This window comes from Petaurus breviceps, unplaced genomic scaffold (assembly GCF_028583685.1).
Source record: "Petaurus breviceps papuanus isolate PSGF00001 unplaced genomic scaffold, PetGlider_PUasm1.0 188, whole genome shotgun sequence".
Lineage (NCBI taxonomy): Eukaryota > Metazoa > Chordata > Mammalia > Diprotodontia > Petauridae > Petaurus > Petaurus breviceps.
The window spans coordinates 37,006,331-37,017,644 of NW_027185804.1; the positions used below are offsets into that span (position 1 = coordinate 37,006,331).

At 47.6% G+C, this 11,314-nt stretch overlaps 1 protein-coding gene across 1 annotated transcript in view; it reads left to right on the forward strand.

The window, feature by feature from the left end:
* The first annotated feature begins 9,877 nt into the window (after positions 1–9,877).
* F2 (coagulation factor II, thrombin) overlaps positions 9,878–11,314 on the forward strand; it is an 8,380-nt gene continuing 6,943 nt past the window's right edge. Inside the window, exons 1-4 of the mRNA XM_069091096.1 lie at positions 9,878–9,985; positions 10,515–10,678; positions 10,824–10,875; positions 11,109–11,162. Of these exons, the coding sequence (XP_068947197.1) occupies positions 9,907–9,985; positions 10,515–10,678; positions 10,824–10,875; positions 11,109–11,162 (349 nt within the window). The 5' untranslated portion in view covers positions 9,878–9,906. The remainder of the gene's footprint in view (positions 9,986–10,514; positions 10,679–10,823; positions 10,876–11,108; positions 11,163–11,314) is intronic.

Sequence of the window (11,314 nt, forward strand, 5' to 3'; positions counted from 1 at the left end):
TGTTTTCTGGCTTCTCAGTGTGGAGTGTCTCCCTGGACCCAATCTTTGTATTGTCTGACTGGAACCAGAAGGAAAAGGTCAAATGTCCCTCACCCAGCATGACCTTGGCCAGCCTTTGGAGAGCTCCTGCTCGTCTCTTGGTGTGAGGCATAATCTGCTCTGAGCCCAGTGTCCCCAAGGCCCCACTGAGGTGGGCCCTGCCCCGCTGGGGTGTCAGGTGTCTCTGCACACCTGGCCTGGGAACAGAGTCTCGGATTAGACCGAAGCTTCCCACCTGAGTCACCAGGGAGGCCTGGGAATCTCTGCTGGAAGGATGGGAAAGTGGGAGCATGGACAGGACCATGTGAGTTCCAAGCGCCTCTTTGTCTCACGAGAAATCAGGAACTACCTCTGGCCTCTTAGTTCAGAGGCCACTCCGTGCCTGTGGAAGATGAGGAGGAGGTGCTGAGGGCCACAGTCCAGTTGCCGGCTCACAAGGATGTCTCTCATGAGACCGCTCTCTTGGTGAGCAGCAGCTGACATGGCTGGTTCAGCCCCCCTCCATTGGTTCATATTCCCCATGCATGAGGAATTCATGCCTGAATCATGCCCTCTTTAAAAGTATATTGGCGGGGAGAGGGGGGACGGCTAGGTGGTGCAGTGAATAGAGCACTGGCCCTGGAGTCAGGAGGACCTGAGTTCAAATCCAGCCTCCGACACTACACACTTACTAGCCGTGTGACCTTGGGCAAATCACTTAACCCCAATTGCCCTCCAAAAAGCAAATAAAATAAAATTGTATAAGAAGCCGGCTTTCTTCTCCCAGACTATGCCACCCGTGCACCCCTCCTTCTTAGAATAAACTACAAGTCCTTTCTCTCCCTTGCCTCTAGTCTCTTCAATCCCTCCTGAGAATACAACCCAAGGCTGGCCCTTAGGTTAGGAAAGGTAGCAGCCACTTACAGGAGCAGTGTTCAGCTGTCTGAGTGCAATCAGCCAGCTGGCTTCAGTCAGGCAGCAAACATTATTTAAGCACATACTCTCTGCTAGGCATGGCGTTCCATGGTGGGGGTACGAAGGAAGGCAGACATGGTCCCTGTTTCTTGTTATGCAAGAACATAGACTGAACAAACACTTGGTGGAATTGGAAGAAAACCTGGGTTCAGATGTTGCCTCAGACGTGAGTAGTGTGACCCTGGGCAAGTCACTGATCTCTGAGAGCCGTCATTTTCCTCAGCTGCAAAATGGGGATAATGACTGCATTAGGATCCAGCGAGATGGTGTCTGTCCAGGGCTCTGCATTATCGGCAAGACAGTGCTTTGGAAGGGGCTGCTGTTGCTGTCATTTGCTCCAGTAGAACCCTGTGAGTTAAATCATTCCCATTTTGTAAGTGAGTAAACTGAGGCTCCTTAAGGACATAGTGGATGGCTTGATTAGAGGCTGATGGGAAGGTCAGACTGTCTTGAGCTTTCATCCAGTCACAGAGAGTATCAGCCCTGGCTCTCATGGAGTCGTAGCTGAGGCTAGCAGTGTTCTGCACTGAGTGCTTGCTTGGGCCTGACGGGCTTTCCTTGTATAAGGGATTTTTTTAAAGTAGGACACATAGTCCCTCCCCCCAAGGAATTTAGGATCCATTGCTCGAAGTGGCACAAGACAATGGGGGCACATGGGAGAGTTTAAAAGGCCCGAAGGCTGACAGGATTAAAAAAACCCTCACTTTGTGCTAGCCATGGAGCTGAGTGCTGGGGTGCAGGTGCATTCAGTCAGGGCGGGGACATTGGCACGTGCTCTGGCTTCCCTCCAGCCCACTCCAGGCTGCCCTTCTTCACGTCACTGGTCGGAGGAAAGAAGAAAAGGTGAGCACAGAGGGTAGATGCCAACCCTGACAACTCGTCTGAGAACTGGAACCAGGCTTTTGAGATGATGTCGTCCAGCTTCCTCACGGTACAGAGAAGGAAACAGGCTGTGCCAGTGAGAGGGCATTGCGCCAGTCAGGCCCAGCCAGCGTGAGAGCTTGAGTCTCCCTGCTCTGCTGGGGCTCCTTTTCACTACAGGGTGAGGCAACAGGTCAGGAATTCATCCATGGAGAGACTTTGAATTCTTTGCTACACTGGAATTCTTTAAGAGGAGGCGCATTCATTCCAATTCTCCTGAAACAGCTTTTTGAGCAGATTTAGCCTGAACAGATTGAACAAAATTACTCATTTTAAGATTTATTCGGTTTAGAACAAAGTCATCATAGAGTTGTATTTTGTATTGGATGTAAAATACAGTACTATGGGACCCAAATTAACATGCACAGAACATTTATTCTCATTTTTGGAGGGGAAGGAGCCCTGACCTGCTGTCAGAAGAGCTGACTTTTCATCAGGGTTCTCCCATCTAGAAGGAGGGCATGCTGGACAAGCTGGACAAGCTGGACTCCGGCTCAAATGCTCTCTGTTAATAACGCCCATTCATTCAGTGATTTAAGCTCTGCCAAGCATTTTGTATTCCTTTACTGAGGGTCAGCCCTGGAGTCAAAAGAGCTGCTTTCAAGTCCTGCTCATGGCACATTAACTGTGTGACAGTGGACAAGTCATTCGCTCAGTGCGCCCTGGCAGTCCTCCAAAAGCTATGAAAGATCCCCATTGGTGGAAAAAGTGACACGTCAGCAGCTTCCCAAACAAACCCGGGTCCAGACCCCGACGACCCCTGCCTGGGAGGGAGGTAGCACTCATAGTTTTATCCTCATTTTACAAAGGAATGAACTAACGCTCAAAAAGTTCTAAGATTATTGGGCTTTCACAGTTGAAAAGGACCTACCTTAAAGATCATTTGGTCTAGTGATTTTCATAGTGCGGTCAAGGGACCCCTGGGGCACTCTGAGACCCTTTCAGTGGGACTTGTGAGGTCAAAACCATTTTCACAGTAATACTGACATTTTCATTTTTGATGCAATAAATACTGACAGATAAAGCCCATATACAATTTGGAGGGGGGGGGTCCTTGACTTTTAAGAGTGTAAAAGGGTCGTGAGACCAGAAAGTTTGAAAACAGCTGCTCTAGTCCAACCTCAATTTCTAGATGAGGAAATTCAGTATCATCGAGGTAAAGTGCTTACCCAAGGGCATACAACCATAACGTCATGAAATTACACAGGAGGAGAGTTAGAAGGGGTGCTGGTGGCCATCTAGTCCAGCCTTTACCCAAAAGGAATCCTTAGTGTAATATACCCATCAAATGGTTATCCAGTATCTGCTTGAAGACCTTAACAAGGGGGGAGCTAAGCACCTCTCCAGGTACCCCATTCCATTCTGGTGTAGTACTAAATGTTAGCAAGTCTTTCCTGACCCCAGGCCTAACTAAATTTGTTTCTTTGCAATGCCTGCCAGTTGTCTCTGGTTCTCTCCCCTGGGGCCAAGCAGAACCAGCCTGATTTAACCTCCTCCACATGGTGGCCCTTCAAATACTTAAGAAATGCCGTGGAGGCCCCTCTGACTTTTCTTTAGGGTAGCACTTTCATTTCCTTCAACCAGCTGATCCTTGTCTAACAGACTCAAGGCCTTTCCCCATCTGGCTGCCCTCCTCTAGACACTTTGCAGCTTGTCGGTGCCCAGAACTGACCACAATACTCTGATGAGTCACCTTCGTGTTCATGGAAGCTGTGCCCCTCAACACAGCCCAGGATCAACTTTGCTTCTTTGGCAGCTGACTCACACAATCAGCTTTTGCTGACTTTGCAGTTCACTAAAACTCCTAGCTCTTTGTCATAACTGCTATCCAAGAGTGACTCCCTCACACTAAGACTACAAATTCACCCCGATAACATCATCTGATTACATTTATCCTGACCCTCCGCCCTATAAAGATCTTCGGCCGTCTTGATGATCTTCTAGTGTATTGGTCTTGTGTCATAAGCAAATCTGGTGAGCATGGTGTCTCCTTTTGTTCAAGTCATTGATAAAAACAGTAAACAGCCCAGCACCAAGTGGGACATGCTCTTAGGTCTTCTACTTCCTCTAGTCTGATACTCTTTGTTTTTTTTTTTTTTTTAAAGCAATTGGGGTTAAGTAACTTGCTCAAGGTTACACGGCCAGTTGTTTCTGGGTGTGGTGCTGAGTATCTGAGTCCAGATTTGATCCAGGTCATCCCAACTCTGGGGCCAGTGATCTTACTCACTGGGCCACCTGGCCGCCCCTAGTCTGATATTCTTGGATTACACTATGCTGCCTTCCTAAAATTCCTTCAGCTCTACTTTTATGTTCCGTATTCCCCAGTATTTTCAGTTTTTGTGCCTGAATAACTGTCTTTTCATTATAGCTTTCCCTTGTTTTGCAACATTTGGTCATATTTATGAGTTAACATGCCTAAATGAACCATTTCAATATTGATATTCTCCCCAAAATAAAAGTATATTGCAGCCAATTGGAAGAATGATTCCCAGATCTTCCTGAAGAGCCAAATAAAAGTCAGTGAAGCTGGTTTCATTATGTACACAGAGACAGCATTAGTTTGCTGGACAGTGAGTTATCTTGCCCAGCAGTGCTCAGGGTGAATATGTAACAAAAAGACTGCCATGGAGATATCTCAAGCTTTCATACCAATATCTGTTGCAAAGTATGAAGAAAGAGAGAGAAATTTTACAAAAGCTTCATCAGCTCCAAACTAAGTCAAAGCCTTTGTATGCAGTGGCTTCAGTGCAAATAGGCCTAGGAAAGGTAAGCCCAAAACAGGCTGGAAAATATGGCTCTAGAACAAGAAATGAAAGAGGCCAAAGGCTTTTTGACTGTTGGCAAGCATCATACCTATGTATCATGAATACTTTCCTCAAGTAGTATGTCAGGAATGTTTACATGTAATTGGGGAATATTTAATGAAATGAACTCTTTTTTCTTTCTTTTTTTTTTTTTAAAGCAATCGGGGTTAAGTAATTTGCTCAAGGTTACACGGCCAGTTATTTCTGCGTGTGGTGCTGAGTATCTGAGTCCGGATATGATCCAGGTCATCCCGACACTGGAGCCTGTGCTCTTACTCACTGAGCCACCTGGCTGCCCCTATGAAATAAACTCTTAAAGTAGGACAAGTACTCAACAGCAACAACAGAATCGAATTAATGATGGTCTCAGTCTAGGACAGACTCCTGGTTAGGAATCAGCTGTTTGTGTGCCATTGGGAGAGCAACTTGTCATAGCAAAAGGTAGAAATTGACTGAATCAGAAGAATAAATATGAGAAGGCCTGGCATGTGGTTATAGAAGCTTCATCCTGATCTATTTGGATGGCTTGTAGACACTGAAAATCAGAAGTAGATAGAAGAAAAGACCTTGAAGGAAATTCCCTATGTTTCCTAATAGGAGTTTAAATGATTAAAAGTTACTATCTCATTTAGGAGGTGAAGAATCCAGAGAGTGCCTTATCCAGAACCTGCTTGATACTACCAAACACAGGCCTATTATGGTGAATAAAAATTCACTTGGAAAACTGTGGAGAAGAAATGGTGGAGGATTAAGAGCGCTGTCACTTCATAAAATGAGGGAAGAAAAAAATAAGTCTGTAGAAAAGTTGGCATGAGACCCAACTAAGCCAGATCCTTGCAAGAGTATTTATAGACAGGAATGAGGACAAGAGACAAAAAATAGGACATATCTCTTTTGGCATTTCCAGAACGTTATCTGGATTCTTTAACACCTCATTCTCCAGTGTGCCACATGAGTAAGGGACATAGTGCTGGAGTATAGAAAGCCAGGGAGAACTGGAGCTATCCATGTACACAGAGAAAGAATCTATGCTTGTGGAAGTCCAGTTTTGAAGTCTCTGATTTTCAAGATATTGGAAAGGGGAAGATACTAAACCAATGAGAAAAGTCACACAGGGAATTACCAGAAAGGAAGGTCAAGACACCATTAATAACCATCCATATTCTGACTTTTATCTTTCTAAAATCCTTAAGAATGATCTGTCCACTAGCCGTGTGACCTTGGGCAAGTCACAACCCCAATTGCCCTCCCAAAAGCAAATAAATAAATAAGTAAAACACAATACAAATGCCAATTGTTGTTATTAATTTCAGTTAAAAAAAATAATGATCTGTCCATATATCAGGATGATCCTTGATGAAAATGGGAGAAGGGAATGGGCAATCTTTCCCAACAGTTTTCTACAGTATACGTCTGTATACATGGTGTATATATGTACGTATATACATATATACTGTGTATAACTGTATACATATGTGTGTGTGTATATATATAGTATAATATAGATAGTAAACTTGTAAGAAAGGCTTATCTGAATTGAATCTTCACAAAAAAATCAAAAGGTATAGTAAATACAAGATCCCGTAGTATTAACTATTGATTACCAAAATGTTGCACTCTGTGGAACAAAGAGAAGCCTTATTGGATCTCTTCCAGTAAGTTGCCTCTTATGCATTTAAGAGCATATGAGACTTCTTAATAAATACCAAAGGCTTTGTTTATTACTTCTCTGGTTATCACTAATAAGCAAGGCATAAATCCAGGGAGATGTATACTATGTACCCAGAGTGTTTGCAGCTGCCATGGAGGATGGCTATCATAGGATCCACATGGAGGAGGGATTCTCCAGAGGTGAGATTCCCCATCTGGAGGGCTGCTCCATCTAGGGTGTAGCCCTCCAGATGTGCCTGCCTGTGGCTGACGTTATGCTGATCATATATACATATGGATAGACAGATGCAGATATATATGTGTACATATGTATATATAAATATAAAATCCTAGACTATGAAAGCTTCCTCAGTGGATATGCAAAATGCAAAATATTTTGGATTAACAAAGCACACAGAAAACATTGAGTGAAGGATGCCTATTTCCAGATGATCAATATATATATTGATGTGTATGTGTGTGCACACATGTGTGCATGGGAACAGCTAGGTGGTACAGTGAATAGAGTGCCATGTTTGGAGTCAAGAAGACTTCCTGAGTTCAAATCTGACCTCAAACACTAGCTGTGTGACCCTGGGCAAGTCACTTAGCCCTGTCTGCCTCAGTTTCCTCATCTGTAAAATGAACTAGAGAAGGAAATGGCAAACCACCCCAGTACCTTTGCCAAGAAAACCCCAAATAGGGTCAGGAAAAGTCAGAAAAGACTGAACAATAATACCATGTGCGTATACATACATAGATAAATAGGTATATATGTGTGTGTGTGTGTGTGTGTGTGTGTGTGTGTATTAGGAAGCACTCCAGATAAAACAGTGAACTGTACCCAGAATTGAATTGGGAGCAAGAGAGTAGTCTGGGATGCTTTTGAGAAGTTAGTCAGCACTTTCAATAATCTCATATGCTCAAAGACAGGGAAAAAAAAAGTCACCCTAAGACAACTACTTCAGGAAAAGCTGTGGCCATGCTCTACCTCCCCAGTTCTCTTCAGTAACCTCCCACCCGCTGCCTTCATACTCTGGAGAAACATGTGCTTGGCCCTGTCAAGGAGAACTTCTCCTTTTGCATTACTTTCCTCTTTCTGGAAATGACAAACTGCTGATCAGATGAATTCATCCGTTGTTAATGCATAGGTCTTGCAATCTGTGCTGGCCATGCTTGCCTTTCCTTCCTGTATTCTGGTGATGCTGCATAGGTGCAAGCCCTAGAATACCACAGTCTAATAAGAGGACAAATATAGGGTCTTCCAAGTGAGAAACGGCATGGTTGGTGTAAGTGGGCCTTAGCTTATTTCCAGTGATGATACACACAAGAAATGTAAATATTTTCCAGCAAAGGTACACTCAGAAAAGATGACCCCGTCCTGTAGTGTGTAAAAGGGATAACAAGGTCAATGTGAGCCATAGAATATTAAAAAGAAAAACCCAGAGGAAAAGGGGAGGGAAGGCCTCCAACTCATAGGGGGTCAAAGGATTGTTGGCTTAGAGCTGAAGAAGCTTAGACTTCATCTAGTCTGGCCCTCCTGATTTTACAACTGAAAGTTAGAGGCAGAGAGGTGAAGTCAGTCACCTGTCCCCAAGTCACACAGACCCAAGATTTGATCCCAGGTTCTCTGACAGTCCAGCACCCTTCCCATAACTCCATATTGGAGATTGCCCGCCTAACCCTGCATCAAACATTCTGGTATTTTACAGACATCCAAGCTCAGCTTCCAGAAGCCTGACTGACTGTGGGCCTTGCCCTACCTCCCCGCCTTGGAGTAACATGGGTCGGGTCAGCCAGTGGACACACCTGGTTTCCTTCTCCTCTTTCATTCCCCTCCACAGAATCCCTGTCCTCAACACTAACTTCCCCCTCCCACTGACCTCCCCAGATGGCACATGACCCTAGGCCAGACCCCAGCAGGACAGACCAGGAGAGACACAAGAGGGCTGGCTCTTCATTGCCTCTGGACGTGCTCTTTGTCCCTCAGTGCTCAGGCTCAGGGCTAATATTGACTCTTCCCACCCTCTACCTACAGCAAACAGGAAGTGGGAGGGGGGTGGAGGAAAACAAGGCCTGGACAGCCATCCAGGGAAAAAGAAAGACGCCTTCAGCCACAGGGAGACAAGCTGGGGGCCGTGGAATTTAGAGCAAAGAGAAGCCCCAGGCCCAGGGGTCCGATGATCCTGCCAGCCCAAGCCCAGTGAGCTAGTGGGCAAAGGAGCCAGGAGGAAGGGATTCTTTCCACAGCTACCACTTGGGGCACTTTCTAGCACACTGGCTAAGCTTCTGTTTCCTTTATTTGCATGTATTCCCTTCCAAAGATGGGCAATTGCATGCTGATCACAAAGGTCTCCACAAGTCTCAGGGGCCAAAATATTCATGACTGTTAACCTTCTGGTGGTAAGGAAGAATTTGGGGGATAAAACCTGCTTGTTAAACAGCTAGGAAGCCCTCCCAATAGCCTCCTCTTCCTTCCCCCAGATTATCAAAGCCACCCTGAGTGGCAATAGCTCTGGGTGTGTAGGCTTAGCACTGGGGTCAGGCTCTGGTGAGGCCTTTCTGGGCCTCAGTTTCCTCCTCTGTAAGGGCCTTTCTAGTTCTACACCTATGACTCTATATGACTCAGAGGCCACCTCTCAGCTCCAGGTCAGCATTCAGTACCCATGGGCCCCCCTCAGCCCCACAGCAGCAAGTGCCCTTCCATCGTCATTCCTCTGAAACCCAGACTGGCCTGAGTTCTGCTCTCTGACCACCATTCCATTTATACTCTCCTCCTCATGAGCACCATCCTCATCTGCTTCTTTGCTCCTGCATCACTCTATACAAACCCTTTTTTCATGACTCTTCCACAGAAGGAGTCCTAGGTCTGCAGTCAGGAGAGTGGTTCAGATCTGTGTTCACCATCACCATCACCAAGCATTTATTTTGTGCTTACTGTCTGCCAGGCACTGTGCCAAGTCATGAGAATACCAAAAAAAAAGGGGCGTTGTATAACAATGAATAACCTTGTATAACCTGTGTAACACTGAATAAGTCACTTGGCCCATCGGGGCCTCAGTCCTCTAATGTATAAAATTAGGCACAGGACTGGCTCGGCTCGAAGGTCCTTCCTAGCCCAGATCCTCCAGTCTCTGTGACTCCTGAGAGGTGGGCAGCAGAGGCTGTAACATCTCAGGTTTTCAGACAAGGCAGCAGACAGTGCAGTGACTCTCTCCATGTCCCACAGCCAGTCCCCAGGGACTTCACAGTCCAACCTCTGGCCCATTGGGCTCTCTTTGGGCCGAGATGAGAAGTATCAATCAAAACAACTGGTATCAGTGCCCCTGACGACGTGCCCCCGGGCACATAACTCCTAGGTTTTCCCCAGCCAAGATCAGAAGCCAAAAGTGGGGGTGGGCAGGAGCAGTGCCTGTCCCTCCAGCCCTGACCTGCTGACCCCTTCTTTCTGATTTCTTCATGCTGGTTCAACATTAACCCAGAGGGGCCAGATCGGCCTGCCTGTGATTCCTACCTCCACAGCTTCTCCACGGGCGCCATGATGGGTGTTCAGGGCCTGACCCTACAAAGCTACCTGACCCTGGGAATCTTGGTATCCCTTGCCCACTGTGAACATGGTAAGGACTCAAACACTGTGACCCCTAGAACACTCTTCGGGGTCCGGATGGGGGAACAGGGTCAGGAAGACCAAAGAAAGGGGACAGGCACTAGGGAGATCCAGAGACACTGGTGGTTTCCATCTGAAGGGAGAAGGGGAAGAAGAGGGACATGGGCAAAGGGTAGTTTTGTTGGGGAGACGAGTCAGGGGCCTCTGATGGAAGGGGTCAGGTGGTTTGTCTTTGTTACCCTCCAGAGACAAGCCGGAGAAAGAGGGAGCACAGAAGGACTAGGCCCCGTGGCCTTAGCTCTGGGTTCTAATCCTGGATGAGACTCCTTGTCTGTAAAGCCAGGCCAGGTTACTCCAGAGGGGTGGGCAGGACCTCAGAGAGCTAAGTCCTCTGATACCCACTCTCCTCTGCCACCCCTCCGACCTCCGCTGAGGACCCTCCAGAGAGGAGGCTGAGGTCTGGGCCTCTCCTGGATGGCCCTGCCGGGCTGGGGGCTAAGGCTCACGCTCTACGCCTCCCCCCCTTGTCTCCTGTACAGTGTTCCTAGACCAGCAGCAGGCACTGTCTGTGCTCCAGCGGGTCCGGCGGGCCAACAGGGGTCTCCTGGAGGAAATGCGATCAGGAAACCTGGAGCGGGAGTGTGTGGAGGAGCAGTGCAGTTACGAGGAGGCTTTTGAGGCTCTGGAGTCCACCGCAGCCACGGTGAGAAGGGGCTGGGGCAGCTGCTGGGGGCGCCAAGCAAAGCAGACTGGGGCCAGGAGTCCGGGAGGAGGGCTAAAGGCAGGGGGAGGAGAGCAGTGGCCTGCAGGTGGTCCCAGCCCTTCAACACCAGCCTTCATCTTTACAGGATACATTCTGGGCCAAGTACAAATGTGAGTACCATGGGCAGGGCTGGGATGGTGGGCCTTCCTGGGCACAAGCCAGCAATCTTCTGGCATTTTATCTATCCCTGGGGATAGCCTTGCTCAGCCCAGCCCTGGGCCTGCAGCAGATGCCCTAGGCCTTGCTGGGTCTCAGGTGCTTAGGGGGCCAGCTTGTGACCTTTGTGACCCAAAGTCAATGGAGACTCAGAGGGCCCTGGGCTGCTGCCCCTTGTCCCTTGCTCCCATGGACATTTCTGGCTCTTTCCTAGTTTGTGAACCTGTGAGGACAACCTCAAGAGTCATTTTTGATGCTTGCCTAGAAGGTGAGGTTAAAAGCAGAACATACAGTACCACTGGGTGCTGGGCCAGGGGGGGGCAATATGTCCAGGAGAGGAGAGAGCTGTGCCCAGGCTAAAGAGCTGTGCTGGGGAGGAGCCGAGTCAATAATGTGGGGCTATGCCCTGAGGCTGAGCTC